At 37.2% G+C, this 24,406-nt stretch overlaps 1 protein-coding gene across 14 annotated transcripts in view; it reads left to right on the top strand.

The window, feature by feature from the left end:
* The window catches only part of ABLIM2 (actin binding LIM protein family member 2), a 138,753-nt gene that overhangs the window by 67,933 nt on the left and 46,414 nt on the right, over positions 1–24,406 (top strand). For 13 of the 14 annotated variants that reach the window (XM_038177903.2, XM_038177909.2, XM_038177901.2 and 10 more), the window contains exons 7-9: positions 15,816–15,903; positions 19,155–19,213; positions 22,409–22,486. In XM_038177903.2, the coding sequence (XP_038033831.2) occupies positions 15,816–15,903; positions 19,155–19,213; positions 22,409–22,486 (225 nt within the window). Of the gene's footprint in view, positions 1–5,131; positions 5,412–15,815; positions 15,904–19,154; positions 19,214–22,408; positions 22,487–24,406 lie in introns of those variants that run through there. The other variant, XM_021270025.4, reaches the window with a different exon arrangement.

Below are 24,406 nucleotides of genomic sequence, written 5' to 3'. Positions count from 1 at the left end.
ATATTCTTATGCTCACAAATGAGTGTTAATTCAATGGTTTAATGTTTTTTTGTTTGTTTGTTTTTATGAAATAGTAGGAATTACTTCTATAATTGTTTCCTGTTTCATCTTTTAATGATTTGATAATACACATCCTAAATAGATGTTTGTGGTACTGAAGAACATTCAGGTAGAAGAAGTAGGATGTGAATGGGTTATCAGACACATTTTTATAGTTATGTGAAATTCCTTTGTAAACTCTGCTCTGATTCTGCTTGACATTCCCCAGATTTACAGTGAAGATGCTGAAAAACTAGAATTAGTTTTATTTTTGAGCAAAATTTATAAAATTTATTTTTGCACCCAGAAATGAGCTACATTTCAGGGTTGGTTGTTGGGAGGTTTTGTTTGTTTGTTTGTTTTGAGCAAGGAGACTGTTTGTTCTAAGTGCATGTTTATGCTTTATCCAAAAGAGGTTTCCACGTACGTGACCAAAGGTTAGAAGTTAATAAATTTATTTGATTCAAATAGAATTTCGCCCTGGATCCAAGTGTGTGGTGATCCAGTCAATGTTATCCTTTATCCACTTTTTGGATCTGCCCTTTCTCTGCATCTTGTTAAGCCTTAGCAGTACTGGAATTAGTAAGAGGTTCCCCAGATCTCTGCTTCCTTCTTTTCATCAGCTCAGAGAACCTGGAGAAGTCCCAATGGACATCTGCCAGAGAAATAGCTGCTAGTCATACAGGCTTAATTATTCAAATGGTAGACAGTAATAGCTGTGGAAGGAATTGAGAGGCAAGTGGAAGGAAACAATGAGTCTGTACTAGTTGGCATAATGTGTTACTGGGATTAGTGCATGGGAAATATTTCAAATTATTATTGTCAAATGTTTTATAGACATCTCAGAAAATAGACTTCTAATAACATCTGTACAAAAATATTCTTTTTATTTGGTAGAATTTTACCCACTGTTTGGTTAAACAATAACGTGTGGTACAATGTGGCCTGTGTAGTAACAGAGCTCAGTTTGCTTTGTGAAGTCTGTGGGCATATACATCTCTATCAGTCTCTTGTAATTACTTGGTGAGAGTGTATTGAGCAGCACAAGAATTCCTTGTTTTTGTTGCAGATGGACCATAATAAACTTGAGAAAAGATAATTCTTTAAAGGTGTTGTACGAGTTTTACCATCACTGATTCATTGACTTTTGGTTAGTGCATGCATTACCTCCTTTCCCCTGTCCTTCCTGCCTACCCCCTGTAATGTGGCTCTTGTGAGAAAGCTGTAGCATTGATACTCTTACTATTTTGCTACTTGTGCAGGTTGGGAGCGACTTTGATTGAAGTCTATAGCATTTAAGTGTGGATGAAAATATCAACTCTGATTCTGAAAACACTTCTAAAAAGAGGGAGCAGATATGTAGGAAAAAGAACTTTTGCAATCTGTAAAAGCACAGTAGCATCAGACAGTGTCACTTTCAAATAGGAAAGCTAGGATGAACTTAGTATGAAGTAGGCAATGGATTAGAACGGGTACATTGATATTCAGTAACTGGAGATTTGTGTGCATCTTCAACTCTCCCAAACCTGGTCATTTCCTCTTAAATATCTCTAGTGTTTTTCCTTTACATTTCCACCACATTTACATGGGCAAGAGATGACAGATAGTGTAATACCTACATGGTGATCAGTCCACTGGCTGGACTGATAATGCTGGTGCCTCTCCCTGATTTGACTCTCAGCCCTCTACGGACCTGTGATTTCCACCAGCCTTTGGACCTCTCTGAGGGATCTCAGAAAATTCCCATTGAGTTCTTGTGTCAGCGGTGAAGAACAGCCAGATAAGGAGGTAGTATGCACACTTTATTTCATGAATAAGAGAGAAAAAAAGTTGTGACTTAGGCAAACAAATTTGAAAAAACATGGAGACTATGTCCATTGCTACCACAGTTGTCATTTGTTGTTTGCCTGTAGCAGACAGATTTATTCAAAAGGCTTGAAGTTGGGGCTGATCTCTTCAGTCTGTCTGGTATCAAACTCAGGGCGTGTTTGTCACTGGCCAGTTTGTTGGGACATTTGTGTACCTCCTGGTCAGGAGGATAGAAAAAAAAGTAGCTGTGGCTGCTTGTCATATTTTGAGGTTTTAGATAGAATTGTGTAGAATCTTGAAACATTTTTCAGTACTTCAGTATTTTTTTTTGTGGTCTTGAATATAATCTAGAGATACATAGAAATAGTAGGGCAAATTACTGTTAAAGAGAGGAAGAAATCTTAATAGTGATACTTTTTAGCCAGGGGAATAGTCCCCCAGGAGAGCTGCTGGAAGCTATCATTTAGATCATATTAAAACTAGATTGGACAAGGCATTGGAAAATCTACGTTAGGGAACAATCCTGCAATGACAAAGGGTGGGACTATATGACCTAATAGGATTTTTTCCATCTCTGATTTCTGTGATAATGTCAGGAGGACAGCTGCTTCCACAATTATTCTGTGTCCAGATTTTATAATACTGTCTCCCTTCCCAACACTTGCTCATTTTAAGTGTTTATTCAGCAGAAGAGGAAGGGAGAGTCAACTAGTGTGAATTACCGATAACTTATTAAAAATATGGCTGTTTTTGTAGGTTGGCAGCCAAATACAATGATGATTTAGTTATTTAAATTCCTCCTTCAGCCCATTTTCTGAGGGCCAGATCCATTCCATGGAGCAAATAGGCTTAAACATAGGATAGCTGTTTATAATTCCTTTCTTGGCTTTCTTCCTCTTTAGTCCACTTTGTCTTGCCCTCAGCCTCCCAGGGAACTTGTACTGAAAAAGACACAAAAGGGGACAAGCAAATGATTTATGGAGACCACAAATTATTCTGTTGCCTTAAATAGAAACAATTTTTCTGTTCTTTTTACAAAAGCCCTTCTCACCAGTGATTGTATGGATAAGGTTTGGTTTGCTCATGAAAGCCTAAAGGGCACTGTTTAACACAACATCAGCCCTGTCCTACTTTCCCCTCTGAATATATATGTTGATAAACCTCCCATCTAAAATGGACAGGAAGAGGTGGCTGGAGTTTGCTTTATAGTTTGACTTAATGCAGTGTATCTGCGAGACTTTAGGGAAAAGAAGACTTTATTCTTTGTGCTATAGCTATCACATGTGTCTATGCTGCAGCTTTGTTCTCCATCTAGCAACAATGGACATCAAGCAGTAGCACAGAAAATAAACACATTTTAAAATAATAAGCTTTTGATTTTTTATAACCATTCATTTCCATTTTGTTGTGTTGCAATCTATTCCTCTTCATTTGGCACTAAAAACATTTTTTATCTCTTTTTAATATCACAAGTAGTTACTTATTAATTGAAGTCTCAACTTGTGCTAATAGACATACAAAAATAGACAAAATAAGTGTAATTGTTTTGTTATGAAAATATACTATATTTCACAAGATAATCCAAATGCTGGTACAAACTCTTTTCTGTCCAAAGAATGCTTTCCATTTATTTAGTGAACTTTTATCGATCTCCTTGTTGTGTTTTGCTCAGAGGGAACAGAGGTGGGTTCCCTTCATCCCAGTCCTTCCCACAGGACAACCTGTGCAGAGGCTTGGAAGGCTGATGCGGTGTGTAGAAGTACTGTGTGGCAGCCAGCAACTTCTGGTCCTCTTCTGGGAATTGTGGATGGGTTTCTTTAACCTGTAATAATTAGAAACTTTATCTCAATTCCAGCACTTTTCTATTTGTATGTGGTCAGTCTACAGTTGCTAATTCTTCTGATAAAGATTGATTTTTAGCTTTTTTGATCTTCTTCCTTTTAATTGATGAAGTCTAAGGGAAATTTATAGAGAACAGTCTTAGTTCCTACCAACTTTCATTTGCTAAAATGAACAAGCCAAATTATCCTCAGCTTGTAAAAGAAGCTCCAAGCTCATGTTGTGATGTTGGTAGACTTTCTCAGTGCCCACTGCCAGCTGGAATCACAATCTCTCAGCATGGATGGACATTGTACTCCAGATGACCTCTCACCGCTACCTTGTAATAGTAACTCTTTTTCACTGTTTCTAAAGAAAGTCACTTCCCTGGAACATCTCAGACTGAATGTGGTGTTTGTATTTTGTTATTTTTTTTCCAGTGGCTTTGTTACCACTGACAGCCTATAGTAAGATATAACTTGGGGGATGTTTCTCTTCATCTGCTGTTTCAGCAAATGATTTCCTAGGTTGCTAGAGAAAACTTAATATCCAAACTTAATCTCCTGGTGATGTTTTGATGGCAAACTCATTTTAGACTGTGAGGAAATAAGGTGTTCTTGCTTAGATAGGCAACTGCAGCAGTTATGGCCAGGCTGAGCTCCTCCATGACCAACTGTAGTGGTAGCTGATGAACAAGATGATTCTCTGTCACTGCTAGCTGGTGTTTTGCATTTGATGTGAATAAAAGTTGACAGTGTAAAATGTTGGAGTATATGATTTTGGAAAGGTCTTTTGGGACTTATTTCCATGCAACCTAATTAACCTAATTGCTACTGTAAGTGCTGAGGGATATTTTCACCTCTTGAATAGACTTTTTTCTACAACTGTCCCCTGATTTACAGCTACATGGCTGTGGTGTAAATGTATCCTACACGAACTGGTGATAATGGCCATATCATTTGCTAAACATAAAGATGGGTCTAAATGCTGTCTGATACGGCAGCATGGAAGTCAGTATATGGGGAAGAGAGGGTTAACATTTTGTTGTTTGCTTAAATATCTAGAAAATATAATTACTATATTTTTTAAATCTATTAATCATAACTGTATGGTGCTTTAAAATGAGGTAAGAAATGCAGTAGGCACTAGACAGGACTGAGACTAGAAATGCCAGTTATGTACATGTCAATTAAATGGCAATTATACCTCAGTGGCATATTAATTAAAACATGAGTATTTTTCTTTGTAGTTTGCTTTTCTCTTTCCCCTAGGGTTGAGCTGGTTTTTATTCGCATCCCCATCCACTTTGTAAATCAATTGCCTTTCCCTTTGCAGAAGTCTCAGTATAGCAGAGAGACGAGACTAATTCTTTACAGCAGGGTGTATGAATTTCTGCCTGCAGTGTGGAATAATGGTTCATTCTGAAATGTCTGTTCCCCTGCTGTTTCACTAACAACAAAACCTAGTGATGTGTGAAAGGTACTTCAGCAGCTTATAATACAAGCATTAATACTGAAGCACGCAATAAATGTGACTCCGTCTATTTGAACAAAATATTTCCTGTAGCATGGACAGCCTCGAGAAGGTTGTCAGAGCAGCAAAAGGATCTAAGTGTCTATACTGATCCTCACTTAGAAATTGCTCTGCATGCCGGTTTTCTCCATCACGAGAGAAGATGGAAAACTGTTGGAAAAGATACATCTAAATAAATCAGCATTAGCTCTTGCCAAAGGAAACCATCAAAGGTAGGAAACATTAACTAGCACTTTCAATGACTAGTGTTTGCTAAGATGCAAGTCATTTTGCAGTTTGAGAACTGTCTCTGTTTCAGTGCCACTTGCATTTGTCGGGAGCTGCTGGTTTGCAAAGGCAGGTTAATCATCGGTGCATTGTATCTGAACTCAACTGGGTGAGCTGACCTGGGCTTTTTGCTTTGAAACAGACATCATTAAAATATTACCAACAAGCATATAAATAGCAATGCAAACATTTTTAAGCTTAGTTTTTAGTCTTTTCTGTAGCCCAATTACAATGCTTTAGGTTCATTCAACTAATCTGTCTCCCACCCTCATCCTTTCCCTTTTTCAACAGCCTCTTCCCTCCAAAAGGAGATAAAGAGCTACTCTTATCTATAGTTATTATCCAAACTGTTCAAAACTCACAGCTCTTTAGATGTCAAGAAAAACTAGTACATATTAGAAGGAACTGGTTGCAGAATTTTACCCTATAAGTCATTTTTTTGGGGTTCTTGAGTAAGTGCAAGCAGTGGCATTTCTCAACAGCTTAAGCCTGCTATATTTTTAATTTTTTACCAAAGTAATAGATTCTGCAAACTATTTCTGAATAACACAAATGAGAAGCTCAAAATATGAGGGAAATTGGTTGATACAGAGGTAAAACTTATTACAGTAGATTTTTTTTTTCAATTGTGTGCTTTCTTTTATTGTAAGAATTCCTGTTGTATGCATGGAAATGGTCCCTGATAGCATTGCTGTGCAGTTTTGCCTGTGTGGGTTTGTGTGTGATAGAGGTCTAGTGTGTAATTAGACTCTGGGCTCATGGTTAGAGTCCTGAAACGTAGGTGAGCGATGTCCACTGCTTTTCATTATGCAAAAATGTAGTATCAGTTCATTGAAACTGCCATAATTAATTAATTACATTAGATTATTAATTAGTTTTGAATATCTCAATCAATTAAGATTGTTTTGCATCAGAGCAGTGGCTTCTGTATTTACCCTGTACCTAAGATACAAGCAGCATGCACTATGCCAGTTACAATGCCCTTCTGAGCACTGTGTTGCTGTGGTGATACATTATTATCTAGCACTATTTGCCAGCATTTGAATATTTTGACAGTGTGAAACGTTGCACTTTTTGGACACCTTCAGTTCCTCATCATATTACTTTGCATAATTTCTCTCATTGCTGTTTCTCTTCTGATTCATGCCTTGGGCACACTGTGGTCAGCTAGACGGCTTCTCTGCTGTGCTCTGTAACACAGCCACGATCCAGCCACCAGCACGCAGCCTCCCTCCAGCTCTATCCTGTAACCATGACAGTGGTGTAGCAATAAGTGTACTTAGTGACAAGTGCCTGTGTTGATAAAGCATCTCCAGTATGCTCTGGCCCATGTGACAATGGTTCCACGTATCTGCTATTAGCAGGAGAGCTGCCTATGTGACTTACTTCTTGTATTTCTAAGTATTAAAGCAACACCTTCCTACTCCCAGGAAGTACTATTAATGTCAATTCTGTAGATGACAGTAGCATTTCTGGTCACAGCTAAATCTGGGGATCCAAAATATCAGCCCTTATTCAGGCACATAATGAGAGACAGCTTCTGTCCTCAGAAGTTTGCATCCTTGCATCCTCGATCACCACAACCGACATGAGAAGAGCTGTGCTGGCTTCATTTGGTAAATCATCCTGCCTCTCCAGGGCTGCTCAGTGTTGGTTGCGGCTTCATTCTTCCTGTCTGAAATGGGTGGGCGAAATCCACAGCTGCAAAGTTGAAAAGGAAGGGGAATATGTCTGCAAGTCATCTTTCTCCTTCTTTGCTCTCTCTCCCCTATCAAGGAATGGCAGAAGTGAGAGCCAGCTGCAGCTTGTCTTGGCCCATAAGTGGATTTGAAGGAGTGGGAGAGGAAAGTTGAAAAGAAATGAAGGAGGTTGTTGAGCAAATGGAAAACAGAAGGCTCTTCCAGTCTCAGTGGGTGGCAAGAAAAAAATGCAAAGCTAAGTAGAAAAAGACAAAAGATCACTCATTGCATAACAAAAGCAACTGAGTGAAAAATTAGTGATTTTTAGGCATGGTTGACCTTTTTGGTTCACAAGATCATGTACCAAGTTCTGTTGGCCTTTCTCAGCTTTTGCTTGACTGCGGCAGGGATGAAACCGCTCCTGAGTCAGAACTTGTTTGCTGGTGTCACAGAATGAGATTAGAGTTATAACAGTGTTTAGCTCTTTCTATTCTTTTTCTTAATTATTCCCTTTAGTATTTATTTTTATTATTATTAACCACCCCCACACACACACCCAAGCATTAGGAACTTATACTTTAGAACATCCAGTATATAGTAAGTTACTATGATTCTGAGATATATGTCCCTGTTGGTACATTCAATTCTGCATTTTATACCTGGAAGAATAAAACGTATGTGGGAGGCAGTAAAAATGACTCAAATGTGGGTGGGAATTCTCAAGGCTCTGCAAAGTACAGGGGGATGAGCCAGAACCAAGACAATATGAAATAGTCGTACATGTGAGAGTGCTAGAGCTGTAAGTAATGCTGCAGATGTATGTGCTGAACAATTCAAATGACTGTTTATTGGCATCTAATGGGAAGATAAATGAATCCAATAAGGAGAAGAAAAGGAGAAGAATTCTTTCAAAACATTACACAACATTTACACTTGTGTAAACCCCATTGAAAACAGTGCACTTGCCTTGGCACACTGTTGAAGTGACTCAGTGGTGAGTCAGGTGAGCTGTGACTAAGAGAATTAGTAAGAGTTTTCCTCCACATTTCTTTTTGTCTCGTGGCTGTCACATTTTTTTCTCCTCAGCACTGTTGTATAATATAAGCAATTGATATTTTGCTGAATATCTCTGCAATGTTAATGTTGCCTGTCCCTTCATACCCAGTAGATGACATGACAGCTTTTTACTAATGTAACCATTACTGTATGCACCTGTTACTGTTTAAAGTTTCAGGTTCATCTGTAGAATATGCAAAGCTCTGACTTTGCTATAAATGTGAATGGAGATTTTATCTGGTTATTCCTAAAGCTGGCAACCAAGCACAACAATATACTGCGAGCAGCAGTGGTTATCTGATTTTCTGAACATCATCACACTTATTTGAAAAAAACCCATAGACTCCAGTTTACAGAGACAGTATAGTCCACATACTGTGCCATTATGATCACATGCAATAGCAGAGGTATTAGGGTGTGACTGCTGAACAACACTTGGTACGGTGCTGTGTGCCCTCTCCCCGGTACTCTTGAGATAAAAACAGAACGACAATAATAAGCAATAAAATAAGTCCTGATTTCAGCCTGGTAGGTGGAATACCTAGGTAGGAATATTTTCTGGGCTGCTTCTGTGCTGTTAGGTTGGGCAGTAATTAAATAATAACTAGTATATTTCTGGGAGCAGGAAGTAGAAATTCAGCACAGCTAAAGTCAGGGAACTGCATTTACTTACAGAAATTACAAATTTGCCTCCATAAATCAATGCAATGGCTGGTTGGGTTCATTAACATTGAAAAGCTGTATCTCATTTAAAAATTTAATTGAATTTCATGAAAAATCTGGAGTTCCTTTTTATACCTGTATTTCATCATCAGTTTCCTGTACATTTCTACCACCTGAGGAGAAAAAAAAAAAGTTCATTCACATTACAGTTTAATTCCCCAGTAAAAACAGTCATTTTAGGAATGAACGAGGAAGTATAAACAAGATGAATTAAATATCAATTAAAGGAGTTTAGCTTTTTAATTTGCATGTTCTGTAAAAATTCTCAGTGAAGTTAGATACTCCTTAATGCTGAACTTAAAATGATAGATAATGATCTTCTTTACTGAGTATTATGATGTTGCTTTTCTCCCCAGTTCTACTGATATGAATCCATGGAGATAAGCTTCCTGATGCAAAGGTGTTGTTTGTTGGTATTTTTGTGTTTTACTCTGTTTACCTTTACTTGAACAGGTGTCTTTTTGGTGATGACCCAACTCTGTAGTAGATTTGTACCATGGAAAAAGACTGTAATGAAGAATCCTTCATATGAGTTTTTTTGTTGACTTTGTGGTTCACACAACTACAACATGTGTCAGCATAACAGCAGGTTCTGTATTTTGCAGGCTGATTTCCATTGTCTTTGTCCAGAATAGGGTGCAGTCAGGACCTCATCTGAAGATCGTAGAGTATGAGGATGACAGGATTCGGACCTATCTCAGTAGATGAGACTGCTGCAGTCTAACATTTTTTTTCCACTTACATGAGCTCTTTACTCCCAGTAGTAAAAGAGGTGAGATACTATTGTGCACTTTGATGATGAGAGATTTTGTTGTTGTTTAAAAGGAGGAATTTTACTGAATAATTCATTATCAGGACAGCAACCAAGTAGTTACAAGTTTAATTATTTTTCTAATTAAATAATGAGTAAAATAGAGTCTACTTTCTACTTCTTTTCTACTTTTCTACTAGTCTAGTTTTAAAATAGAGTCTACTTTCTGTCTTCCTTTACAGACAAGTTTACTAAATCAATAATTCAGTGAGATAGTATGTACTTGTGCTTCACTTGAGAGTGAGTTGTCAGAAATCTTGAGTCTTCTTTCTGGGACTTAGTTCACACTTTGAGCTCTGGGCCACTCTGGTTTAGTCCCTCAAGTGTCAATCCACAAGCAGCTATTGCTCATCACCTGCAGTAAAACAGTGACATCTGTCACACTTCCAACAATGGCATGAGAGGCCAGAATAGCAATGTCATTGTGATAGTTCCAATTACTGTACATACATTCTTTTATATATTTTACCACCTCATCAATTATCGCAGCCATTGCAGAGGTTTTCACTGAGCTGTCTATGATAATGTAATATCTTTTCCCTGAGTGATGACAGCTAATTTAGAACCCAACTTTTAGTAGTTTAGGTTGTTCTTCCTGGTACAAATTATATTGTATGTTTTCCAGGCATGATGTTCATGCTGTTCTCGGTTCCCTACAGGCTCTAGGATTACTCTCTTTATTGTCTTCAAATTGTGCTTTAAATTACGCAATTCACACTTATCACATAAAATTCATTTTTTTTCCTAGTTCAGTCCCTCAAGGTATGGGAAATAAGTAAATGCAGTTGTATACACTTTATGCTTTTTTTTTTTTTTTCAGAGACTTCTACTCCTGCTCCTAGTGAAACTTGGGTTTTCTTGTTGATGTGCTGTGGGACAGACAGTAATTGCAGTGTCCCTCATGCTTCGAGTAGAGAGTGTGGATAGTTGTTAGTGGTCTTTATCCAGTGTGAGAACATTTCTTATGTTGATGTCATCCAGAAAATTGTTCCCACTGCACAGAAGTGAATTATCATAGGATGTATTCCCTCATACCTAAGAAGAATGAAGTAATTCATAACACTTTTTTTTTTTTCTCAGAGTTTAAGAACTGTTTTGATTCCATCTTTAAATTGCACACCAACACTTTAACTCAGTGATTGTGGAAAGCTGGTATAGTCACTTGAAAGGACATTAAATTGTTGGTAACTAAATTGTTGGTTTGAGGAAGTCTCAGTTGCAAATTAATCTTTAAATTGATCTTCATAATAATACTTCCTTCACATCTGAATGCCTGGGTGCAAAGACCAGGTGCAGTCTTGAAGGAAATGTAGGATACTGAGAAGGGACTCAAATGGTTAAATGGTTACAGTAAATAGGGTTACATCAGGCTAGTGGCCAGTCACTAATGGGGTTTTCCAGGGCTCCATTTTAGGGCCAGTTCTCTGCAATGTTTTTATAAATGATTGGATGCAGGACTCAAATGCATATTAAATAAGTTGTGGACCATACTAAATTGGGAGGAGCTGTGGACTCCCTCAAGGGTAGAGAAGCCCTGCAGAGAGATCTTGACAAATTAGAGATCTGGGCAGTCAACAACCACATGAAGAGACAAGTGACAAGACAAGAAACAAGGGAAAGTGCTGGATTCTCCACCTGGGAAGGGGCAACCCTTGATATATATACATACTGGGGAATGAGAGGATGGAGAGCAGTCCCCCAGATCTGGGAGCTTTGATTGATGGTAAGTTAAGCATAAGTCAGCAGTGTGCCCTGGCAGCCAGAAGGGCCGACCATACCCTGGGGTGTATCAGGCACTGCCAGCCAGTCGAGGGAAGAGATTGTCCCACTCTGCCTTGTGCTGGTGCGGCCTCAACTCAAGTACTATGTGAAGTTTGGGGCACCACTGCATAAAGACATAAAACTGTTAGAAAGTGTCCAAAGGAGGGCTACAAAGATGGTGAAGCGTCTAGAGGAGAAGGGTATGATGAGAGGCTGAGGCCCCTTGGTTTGTTCAGCCCAGAGCAGAGCAGGCTGAGGGGAGGCCTCATGGCGGCCTGCAGCTCCCTCACGAGGGGAGTGGAGTGGCAGGTGCTGAGCTCTGCTCTTTGGGGACAGCAACAGGACCCAAGGGCATGGCATGGAGCTGGGACAAGGGAGGGTCAGGCCGGCTGTTAGGGAAAGGTTCTTCACCCAGAGGGTGGTTGGGCACTGGCTCCCCAGGGCGGTGGTTATGGTACCTGCTGGAGTTCAAGTGTTTGGACAATGTTCTCAGACATTCGGGCTGAGTTTTGTGTGGTTCTGTGCAGAGCCTGGAGTTGGGCACAATGATTCTTGGAAGTCCCTTCCAACTGGGGATATTCTATGATTCTGTGACAATCTACCACTTGAACAATAAGAGATCTCTCAGAGATTGTTGTTGCTTCATCTGTGCTGTGTGGTTGTGTAGATATTTTATTAAACAGGCAACAATCTGTCAAACTGATCTTTGAAGCTGTGCAAAGAAGAAACTATATGATTATTTCAGCTGCATTAAACTTCCTCATATCAATATAACCAAGAAAATAAAAAATAACAAGGCCATCAATACAACTAAATTGAAAACATAAAACAGTTACTGTCCTAAGCTTATAAAATTTCTGGGTTCTGCTGGAACCAATTGCTCAACCGTGAGATGAAGCATCTGAAATAGCCTGAAGAGGGACACCAATGAAAGCCTTTTTGGCACGTACCCAAATGAGGTTATGGTTTTCATTCAGACCCAACACACCCAGGTCCCATGGTCTAAATGCAATTCATGGTATCTAATGAATCTAATTGTATAAACCTATTAAGGAATATTATTAGTTAATTCCTGCATGAAGTTTGTAACCTCAGATTTAGTTATCACCTCTCATTTAGAAAGACGGTGTGATGTTTTAAACATTTAGTGATAAGGATTCTGGCAATTCTTGTGTTATGTGGTTTGGTTAGAAGAAGGGTATAATAAATTTAATAAAGGGGGAAGCAAAAAACAGTGTCAGCACTAAGAGTTATACGAAAAATTTGAGTATGTCCTATTTTAATTCATAGGTAATTATACAAAATCAACTGGAATTATTCAGATGTGAGCATCAGCAAATGGATCACTGCACCTTTCTTCCCTTATTTTTCTGTTGTATTTTTCATAAAAAGAGGTCTCTGTGACATTCTACAGCTAGTCAGTATTACTTTCTATACAGATTGAATGAAAACAATGTATTTGGTTATTTAGTTATATTTAGGGAAATGTATTTTATTCTGTGATGCATCCAAGTTATGTGAGAATGTATTCTGACAGTTTATTTTAGCAAAGTAGTAATTGAACTCCCTTAGGTAGTGTTAGCCTGGGAATTATATCAGCTGTGCCAAAGCAATTGAATTATTGAGGCTATACATTGCATTAGCAATGCTTGTGCGATATGAATCTTCCAGGGGAAATTATATTTCTTTCCAGCTTGATATTATAAATTTGAGTTCATCTGGTGATAGTTAAATACCCTTCTGTGGTTAAACACCAGCATTCATGCAAGCAATTTTAAACCTCTGAGGTTTAAACCCAATACTGATACTTAATGGCATGATAACTTAAGGTGTTGACATAGTAAATAGTGTTCAACTTCCATTCCTTATGTTGCAGAAATCACTCAGCAGTTTGCACAAACGATACCATAAAAAAGAAAAGCTGTTTTCAAAATGGTAACTCTGATGTGATGCGTTGCTCTTCCTTGTTGATGGTTTCAAAAATAGGAACAAGTTTTCAGGTGTGCATGAACTTTACATTGGTTAAGTTTGATCAAGTTGATCTAGTGGAAGGTGTTCCTGCCCATGGCAGGAGGCCTGGAACTAGATGATCTTTAAGACCCCTTCCAACTCAAACCATTCTATGAGTCTGTGGTTCTATGAAGTAGAAACAAGACTTTTTAACCTAAATTATGCTCCCATATTTCAAATAGAAAGTGGCAAAATAGCCTCTAGACCTACATAATGTTCTTCAGCATAAAAACCTCTGCAGGCTTTGACATTCATTTAGTGAAAAAGATTGACAAGCCATCTCTGTAGTAATAGTGTAAAATTTCTAGCTTAACAGAAGGTACAGTGCTTTGAGAGCATATTTAGATGGTGAAGATAGTGGGACAGTACTAGTAATTTGTTAAACGTACACAGAATTCTAGTAGCCCTTTCAACCTCCTCCAGGTTAACAGGCAATAGTCTAAATTTGCATATTTTTACTTCATTGATAACTTCTGTTGGAGTCAGACTCAGTTTTAGAATTACTTGGTTTCCTGTGGTGTTTTTTTTGTTTGTTTATTTCTGGTTTTTTGTTTGTTTGTTTGTTTGTTTGTTTTTTGTTTTTCATAATGGAAGCCACGTTGACCTCAAACCCAAAACCATGAGCCATTCTGAATAAGGGGTTTTGAAGAGCAAGGGCTGCTTGGAGCATATGCAAGAGCTGGCTTTGGGTTGTTGAACCTAACAGGAAACTGTTATATGTAGAGACCACATGAGTTGTGGGTGAGAACTGTGCATAGAGGGTTGTATACCTGAAAGGAGGGTGTAGTAGGGACAAAGTGAGGCTATTTTCAGTGGTATCTGATGCTAGGACAAGAGGCAATGGGCACAAACAGGAACACAAGAGGTTCCCTGTAAACATCAGAAAGTATTCACTGTACAGGTGACCGAGCACTGGCATGAGGTGCCCACAGAGTTTGTGGAGTCTCCCTGTTTGGAGATATTCAAAAGCTACCTGGACACAGGCCTGAGCAACCTGCTCTTGGTGACCATGCTTAAACATGGGAGCTAGACCAGTTGACCTTCAGAGGTCTCTTCCAACCTAAACTATTCTGTGTATGTGTACACACATACACATAGGGAGAATGTTTCACAGTTCATTTTTTTATTTCTGTTTTGTGAGTGTCATCTGAAAGATGGTATGGGGAGTATGTTTGGGGAGATGGGAAAGCAAGGGATGTCATTTGCCCACTTTGCTTACTTGGAAGAGCACAACTCCCTGGATGCTATTTTTGTCACTGGCTCATACTGGCTCATTGCCTTGGGTTGCTGCTGTCCTTGCCAACAGGAACCAGAGCTAACAAGGTTGCCCACAGTTGACCATAGAACTGAATTTTGGCCAAAAAGTTAACAAAGCTACCAAGGTTTTTTTTGGCAAAAAAGTTACCAAGCTACCAAAAAGTGTGCTGCATAAATCTCTTGTTCCTGTTTTTTTTTTTTTTCTTTTTTTTCTTTTTTCTTTCTTTTGTTCTATGTCTCCTCTTGAAAAACACACTGAAGTGAGTGGTGAAACAGTTGAAATTAATGGGGTTATAAAATAACTGGAAATTGAAACTTATGAAAATTGATGACCTACTAAACTTTTCTAAGCAATTTTCTGTTCTCATTCCAATAAATGAAAATAGTGGTATTAAATTACAAAGATTACTTGGCAAAGCTCCAGGTTTTTCTGTGTGAGGAAGTTAGTGCATAGTATCTGGAAGTGTAAGCTCTGAACTCACAGTGCTATTGCCCAGCCACACACATCCCTCATGGATCAACTTCAGTACCTGTTACCTGCAAGACACTTTACTTTCAAAGCAGATACAAACATTCCTTGCACAAGATGGTTCTTGATAAGCATTAAGAGTTTATGTGTAGGGAGTTTATGAGGAGCATACAGTGAATTGCAAACCCATACTCAATCCATGACCTCCCACCTGCCTTGTGCAGGTAAATCCTAAGCTACCTTGCATTTGGTGCACAGTATGATTATTCACTGGAAAAAGTGTTCTCTATATTGAAGTGTTTCTGTTTCATAAATTCACAAACCTAACTAGTGCATGTTAACTTTTATTTATTTTTATTTATTTATTTATTTTAGGGAAAACCACAATTTCATTTTATGAAGTGTCTGTAACCAAAAATCAAAAATAAGCATTGAGACTTTAGAAGACTGTTGAACTAATTAACTCTATTAACTAATTTACTGTAATTAAACATTCTAGATTGTGAAGAAAGCCCTTCTCATAATGAAGCTACAAAACTGGTCAGTATACTTACTCAATTGTACATTTTTTTTTCCCAAACAGGCAGGAGAAAAACATTATCACCCAACTTGCGCACGATGTGTCAGGTGCAGTCAGATGTTTGCAGAAGGAGAAGAAATGTATCTTCAAGGTAAAAAACAAACAAACAAACAAAAAAAAAGCAAGCAAACAACAACAACAAAAACAAACAAACAAAAAAACAGTTACATTAGGCCGCATGCTCACATGGCTGAGCTGTATTATGCATATTCTTCATAACTACCAAAGAAAGTGGAGAACGCAATATGTAGGCTAAGGAGAAGCAAAAGCAACAGCAGGAAAACTTACTTATTCTTATTCACTGTTACTTCTCTCTTGATTTGAATCACAGGGCAAGTGGCAATCACAGGAAGAATGAGCGGTAGCAGGTTGTTTTTTTTCATGTAGATGGAAGTGCTTGACAGTGAAGATTATGAACCTTTCCATTTACTAGAAAATGTGACTTTTCTGCAGTGATGACTTCCACGTGAAAGTTAACATACATGCAGGACAGTAGGTTTCCTAAAGCTACCATTGAAGATGTAACACCAATTCTGCATCCACTGTTCATTTACATACAAGGAGAAAGTCTATAGAACCTTACCTGAATTCTTAGTCAGGCCTGATTACCCTCTGAGAATGGTGATGATGATGCCATGGATCTGAAGCCTATACCATACAGTGCCTGTACTGGAGACAGCCAGGAGCTTGCACAGAAGAAATTCAGTGTTTCTTGTCAGGGAATTTGAGTGGTAATAGGAAAGACTTGGTCTGTAATTTATTCAATAATAATAATAATAAACATAGATATAAGCTAAAATCTGCATTTCAGATGTAGCAAATTTTGGCTGTACATGAGGGTCAGTCACCAGAGAAAATGAAGGCTTTTGCCTGCATTTTTGACTGGGCCTATGTTTTCGAAACAAAATAGAGAAGAGAAGCTCAGTAGGATGTGGGAACTGCAAGGTTGGTGTATTATTCCAAAATCGCATCCTTGCCCATTGCATTACAACTTATGCAATTGTCCACAGTTTTCTAGAAGTGTACTTAGAAATCATTCTTTAAGCTGGAAAAGTTTGACTTTAAAACGAAACAGTGGTCTCAGTAAGATCTAATTATAATTTAGTATGTTATTCAAAATGACAATTTTATTGTCACTTTGGTTTACAACAAGAACTATCTCATTAAAGGACATAATGATCCTTTTCTGTGCTCATGCATTTTCTCTCAGGAGCCAGAAAATGCTGTGGTTTTTCCAATTGCAAAGTAGCTTAGCAATGCTAAAATCCCCTGGGAAATCAATACTTTTAAAAAAAGATACCAAACTGCAGATTTGTTTCTGGATTTCAAACCATCTGAAATTGCCTTGCAGTGAATCTTTTTAAGTTTAGTTTGTTGTAAGGATGGATATTAATTTCTGTCCAGATTTACAGTTCAATAGCTAAAAAACTAGGCTCTTGTCCTACTAACTTAGACCCATCTTATTCGCTTTATTTCCTGATACATGAAACATTCCTACCAACTTGTTATCATACACTTTATTACTTCATGTAAAAAGGAGTTTCCATTAGAAACTTAAATGAAAAACTTAACTTTGTTAAGTGTTAACTTTGTGAAAGATCTGTGATTAGTTATTTGAACTGCCTGACCTGATGAGTTAGATAATTTAAAAAATCCTAGGGGCTTATAACATGTTCTTTGTCCTCTTAATAAACACACGTAAAGTTCCCTTAAGAACTTTAAGCATGTTCCTTAGCAGAAATTGAGTCTTCAGTAGATTCAGCAGATGACTTTTGGGTGAAATGACTTTTTGTTCTATATGAAAAGTTCCCTAGCCTATTTCATGTGACCACAGACAGGAGTAAGTAATTCAAAAAAGTTGATCTAATTACTATTTAGAACCACTTGGAAGATTTATATCAAATTATGTGGCATTTGAGACAAACTCTTTCAGTTGGTGAGCTCAGACCCATTCATAATTGGAGCATAAATTAGCATTGAATTTGAAGGTGCTATAAAACCATTTCTTAGTGGTTCAGTCCCTAGAAAACTTCAGTAACTTATTAAACTTAATTTATCCAGTCTGGACTTGCAGATAATCTTTTACTGCTTGAGTCTGGGTTCATCTGGATTATTCTTGTGAATTTAATTCTGATGATCTCCATCTGTCTTCTGGGAAATAGACTTTCTGTTTCTATCTTGTTTCCAAAATCTACTGGTGAAACTGCTATCAAACTATCTGCTGGAAAATTATCAAACTGCTGTGAAAACAAAGCATTTCCTATAAATCCTCTTGGTGCTCTCCACCCAGTCTAAACACTAAACCTTTATAACAGAAATTCTCAACTTCCCAGTTACTCAGAAAGAACTTGTAGTGCACTGATATTATTTATATGTGTGGAGAAATGCTTTAGCTTGTGTCTTGTCCTATGTCAGCCTGACATAAACATAACAATTCCTTTTTGCTATTAAAATTTGAATGTAATTCTTTATTTTAAATAAGTACACATATTCCACTCCTCTGAACATTGAACACAATGAGTACTGAATGTTATGTTGAACTCTTAAAAGATTTTTTTTTTATTTCTGACAAATTCAAAACCATTAAGTTTCGTTTTCACACTTCTGTTGACTTACATCTCTGGAGTTTGTAGTCCTCTATTCAACACATATATGCAATATAGAATTGGTTCATTTGTGTATTTTCTGTTTCTTGAGGGTGAATATTCCCCTAAATTAAAGAAGTTCTTTAATATTTAATTTATATGACACAAACACATAGTGCAAGGTCAGTACAATGAAGAATTTAGGAAAAAAAAAAAAAAAAAGACCAGATTTTCAGCTAGTTTTAAATGCCACAGTGACATTCCATTCCATCACTAGGTTCTCCTTAATATGACCTGGGCCAACCTATTACAAGAATAGAGAACAGGAAATTCTGAGTACGTATAAGGAAATACAAAATTACCATGAGAGTGGAAAATGTTGTCCAGAAGTACTGTGGATCTCCATCCTTGGAGATGGTCAGAACCCAACTAGGCACAGCCCTGAGCTGCTTTCTGAAATGTTACTTGCTGTGAACAGGAGGTCAGGCTGGAGGAGTTCCAGAGATCCCATATAATGCCTCTTAGGACACAGGTTTTGATGTTAATTTCACTTATTGAAGTCCATGTAGCTTTCTAAAATGCACCAAGTCTTTAAAATGGATGTGGCCAGTTTTACTGATACTGAGCTGTTGTCAGTTTTTAGCTTTGAAACTATCCACAAAGTTGTGATGGCAGTCAAATCAGTTAACATGCTGTATTTTATAAAAGCCTCTTATTTGATAACTGAATTAAGCAAAACTTTAAACTTACTCTCCAGGTACATCCATCTGGCATCCAGTTTGTAGACAGGCTGCCAAGGCTGAAGAAAAAAACAAGGTAAAAATACCTTATTTTTACATTTTTATCCCTATCCTTTTTTTTTTTTTTTTTTTTTTTTTTTGAGTAGATGTAGAGGAAAAGATTTGGATTTTTTTATTAAAATTAGTGAATTTTAAACTTTAATGACAGAAATCTAGTTGGTTAAAGTAGTGTTTTTTATTCTGCTTTTACTAGTGATTAAAGGAGAATCCTGACTTAAGAGTTTATATATATATATAAGCTGAATAGGAAAAAATATGAAAATATAAAGAAATAAAGTTATTTTTTAACTTGTCTGATTATGATATAATCAGTGCATGACCTTTTCTCTTTTTATGTGGCTCTGCATTTAAAAGATCAGAGGAGTTTCACTTAATTTGTTTTTACCAAAAAAAAAAAAAAAGTACCAATTCTCCTTGGAATTTCTTTTTTATTGTTTGTAAAATGTTGGCAAGCCAGCCACAACTTAATTTAATCTCTGGCTTGAAGTACCTCCTTAAGTTGGATGATTTGTGCATCTGTCTGTGTGCAAAGGGAAGAGGGGGTTGTTCTGGCAACTTTAATAATTACAAGGTTAGCAGATGAATAAGCTGCCCTTAGGAAATGAAGAATTAATCTGTAGCTGGGGAAATGATCTCTCTGAAGTGGTGGGACTGAGATGCAGCTATCTCGTTTAATGCAGAGGCCAACTGTGGAGCTTTTCAGTTCTGCTTTTCTCTGATGCTCCAAGTGGCATCCTTGGTATCCTGTTCAAAAAAGCCTTGCTTTGATTCATGAAGGGTTGGACACAAGTCACATGGGACAAGTCAGAACAGGAGGCAGCAACTATAAAAAGAGTGTTTACGAATCTGGTGTGGTAGCAAGTGCAACTTTGACTAAATTACAGTTTTGAAAAAATCTTTTTTGGGCCTTACCCTGAAGGATCTTGGCTGTAGTTTTTGTACCCATGTGTTAGGAAGTGATTGCTCTGGTATTCTGTGGCAGGCTCTGAATACCAAGTAAGTAGTGTTTCAGTATTAAAAAAAAAAAAAAAAAAAGTGTATTGTCAAAATATTTCAGTTTAATGAGTGCTGCTGATTCAGTCTAATAGCATTACACAGCTTCTATTATCAGGCTTCCTAAGGATATTATTCTGACTGAGTAACTGAAATTGCAGGACTGAAACCCAATGTACTTTATTGAAAGCGTAGTAGTCCTTTTTTTGTCTCCTTCAAAGACAAACACTGGAAACTGTTGTACTGGGTTCATACTGGTGGTCTCTACCCCACCAAGGAAAAGAAAGTATGCTTGTAATATATTGTGTAGAGGCTGACACATGTCATTCATGACACATCTCACCTGATTGCTGGGAGTCTGCCCCTTCTGCAGCAGAGAAAGATAACTGAATCTGAAAGTCAGTGGGAGGCTTGCCTAAGTACAAATAAAAAACAGAATGAAACTCAGATAATTTTTCCAAGCCTAGTCATTTTTCCTTTTCTTTGGGGTTTTCCTGTTTGTTTTTTTTTTGTTGTTGTTGTTGCTCTTTTTTTCCCCTCATCATTATATTCATTAATTAAACAAACAAACAAACAAGAAAGAAGAAAGGATGATTTTTCAAATTGAGTAGTAAGGGACTTTTCAGCATATCTAGTAAAGCTGGGAATAGGATATACTGGTTGAGCAATCTTCTGGTCAATCTGTGAAGAGTATTGTTTTTAAAAAGTCATCTCTCTATGTATTTATACCAGTATAAGCACAGTATGTAACTAAAGTAGGTAAAAAAGGTAGGAAGAGTAAGTAGCAGCACACTACAAAACTTTGGAGATGGAGTGGAAGGGATGAAGAAGTGAAAAATTGTGACAGCAAAAAGAAAAATTTGGGGAGTATGAGTAAACAGAAGAGATAAAGCTGGTAATGGCAGAAGAAGTCAAAGTTCATCAAAGTGATGAAGAATATATAGATATATAGATATCTTTGTATTATTTATAGAATTTTTACTTTTAGCCATTCTTTCTTGCTACTTCATAATTAAAGAGTTTTCTGTTCCATGTGAAAACATTTAATGATTACAAATAATGTTTCACCCCTATCTGTAAATGCTATGTTATGAAGTGATCATTGTTTCTCTACTTGGTAAGAGATTGCTGTGTTACACATTCGTTTTATGGTTCTCTGTCAACAAATCGAATAATATGGGCATTTCCTCAGGTCGTGTTAGTACCTGCCATACAGACACTTCTGAGATAAGGTATATTCACATATTGCTTCTAAAAGCTAGCAAATATTTCAAGAAAAGACAAGTAGTAGGAAGGGTGCTACCTTGACCTGACAGCTTAATACTGCTAAAAGGCTTTGAGCAATTGTAACCTCCAGATAAGAATTGTCTGCATTTGGTGAAATAGGAAATCACAGTCATTTTTAACAAATGGCAAATTTCATATTTCTTCCAATCAGGGCCAGTTTTCTCCATAGATGGGAAAAAGTATTTTACAATACATTAACATATCTGGGTAAAAATAGGGTATAAAACTTAGTAAGATTTGTTTAAACTTCAATTAAGAATGTCAGATCTATTCACTCATTGTTAGTATCATTGTTTCTCACAACCTTTTGTTATTTATCAGTAATTATATTTTTCATCATAAAGGAATCTATCAAAAGCAATAATGATCTGTCACTGAATGCCAGAATGATTGAAAACAGAAAAAAATAGCTGAATATTGAAACAAATCTCTTAAAATCAGAGAGGGCAAAGCTAAGCTATTGGTTATCTGATTCAGGATGTTCTGCAGGATGTCATGCCGTTTGCTCTGAGTGAATGACACAGTACCACGACACGTTCCAGTAGCAACGTGAATTGGTTTGACATTACAACCATAGAGTTGCAAATATAAGTAATATTGCAAACAAATCATCTTGTGACCCCAGATGCAGTGCTCCTGTAATGTCTATGATAGTGTCCAAAGGCTGTCCTGGCAGCCTAGGGATGCCCCAGGCCATTCTCTTCTGAAAGGAAGAGGGGAGTGCAAGTTGTATGTAAAATCATTTTGCATTTTCAAATTTATCAGTTGGATTAAGCACATTTTTTGCAAGTTTTTGATGTGCTTGTACATTTTTAGCTAAATATAATATAAATATAATATGCCATTTTTAAGTGGTAAAAATTAAATTAAAAGAAATGTCTCTGACCTGTCTCCCTATTTCTTCTGTTTCACATCTCTTCTTCTGCCATAGGAAACAAGGACTTCCTCTGAGAGTATTATTTCTGTACCTGCTTCAAGTACATCAGGTTCCCCAAGCCGTGTGATCTATGTAAGTATTTTACTGTGAAATGCATTCTGTGAGATGTGGAAAAAAAAAACATGCTTCCTCTTACAGTTTAACATGTATGTAAAGTTAATGTCTCCAAACCACTATAGTTGGTGATTCCTCTAAAATGGAATTTACTTACTCATATTTAAAATGTTTGAATACTGCCTTTACCATAACAGACTTCTGGCAGTTTCTTGTTATTTTTTGTGGTGTATTTATAGCACTTACATTACCACCAGAACTGTTTTGTACCACAGCAAGCAAAATACCACAATACTTTCTAAAAAGAAAAGTTTAAGTAAACAGTACAGCCCACAGGTAGATTACAAGCTTAGATTTGAACACTACATGTCTAAATCAAGCCTTTGAGGCTGCCTCTGATTGCTTATGAAAACTCTTGTATATGATTGCAGGACTCAGGCCTCAACAAATTCCAATCCCTAACCTCAGAGGACCTTTGATGTGTTTGTGGTCTAATAAGTGCTAGCTCTGGAAAGCTCAGAGAGTTTAAAATAACTGCACAAATACGATAAAAGCTTATGCTGAGTATTTTTTTCAGTACCAGGTGTACCTTAGTTGTAATAATTGCTGTAGATATTGTTCATGAGCAAAGTCTCAAAGCTACCACTTGGTAAGTAACAGGTGAAAAAAAATCCAGAATTGTGGCATCTGTATAAACATATCTGTGAGGTCTTCAGTATTCTCAGGACTATTCTTTGTTCTTTCCAAGATTTCTTTGTCCTCAGACAGGTAAGTCATTGTCACTGAATGGGACTAGAGGGAATTGCTGGAGATGTGATTGACTGTCAAAGAGGTTGTTATGCTAAAGTTAAGGACTCTTATTTACTGCACTGAGACAAGTGAAACAGTGCCTTGAAGCCAACTTGTCTTCTTTCTTCAAATAGAAATAATTTTGAAAGCAATATACCCTTTATATGAGCTACTAGTGTAGGAATTGCCCCTTATCTGAAAGGCCATAAGTGCTTCTGAGTTCTCCTTCCAGTAAAACTCCATGCTTTTGCATACCAGGGTATATTCACACTTAAAAAAATGTCATTGCCAAGACTGCTATGAAGACAGTTCATGGTGGTAAAAGACTATTATCACGTAAACATTTTCTTTGGCCAGATGGTCTCCATCTCTTCAGCCATGTGCTGCTCCATTGCTTTTACAAATCATAAGCATTCTTCTAAGATTTATGCACTTTTAATGATATATTTTTTTTATTAGATGGTGCTCTTTCTCGGTGTTTGTGATTATCACTTTAAATGTACTTCATAGGCTGTTAACAGTCAAGGACAAACCACCATTTTCTTTTTCTGCTTTTTTCAAAGGATATCATTAAGTTAGCACACAACCCTAATGCTTGTTACTGTAATATACTCCTTTAGAGGCATTTGGGGCTGTGAAAGAATAAAGTTCTCAAGCAAATATGAGCCAATTACAAAAAAGAGATTTCCCAGAGGTGTGCAAGTTCTTGCTATATCATATATGACTGCTTAATTGTCAGAAATCTGTGAGTTCAATTAAATCCAATTTCAGCTTTTAGGAACAGAAAACTAAGAAGAATCAAAAACATGTTTTTGGACTTCTATGTTATCCAAATGATCCTTCGGTATTTTTTGCATCCGTTTTTTATGACATACAGACATGCTCAAAATTTGTCTTGGGTGCTTTCATGACTGTTTTAGCCAAATCTATGCTGCCACTGAAAGGAAAGTCCTTCTTACACATGGTCCTGTTCCTCTCCAGCCCTGTCCTCCTGTCTCCTCTTTGGTGCTAGTTGGTACACAGAGATATGATCAGTCAGATTTGAGACTATCTTCAGCTAGAAAATAACCTAGGAAAAGCTTTTATTATTATTAGAAAATAACCCATGAAAAAGACCCAGCTGTCTACCAAATTTATAAGGCTAACAGA

The sequence above is a fragment of the Anas platyrhynchos genome, chromosome 4 (genome assembly GCF_047663525.1).
Source record: "Anas platyrhynchos isolate ZD024472 breed Pekin duck chromosome 4, IASCAAS_PekinDuck_T2T, whole genome shotgun sequence".
Lineage (NCBI taxonomy): Eukaryota > Metazoa > Chordata > Aves > Anseriformes > Anatidae > Anas > Anas platyrhynchos.
Note: the sequence above shows the minus strand (reverse complement) of the source record. Positions and strands in the feature narration are given on the sequence as shown.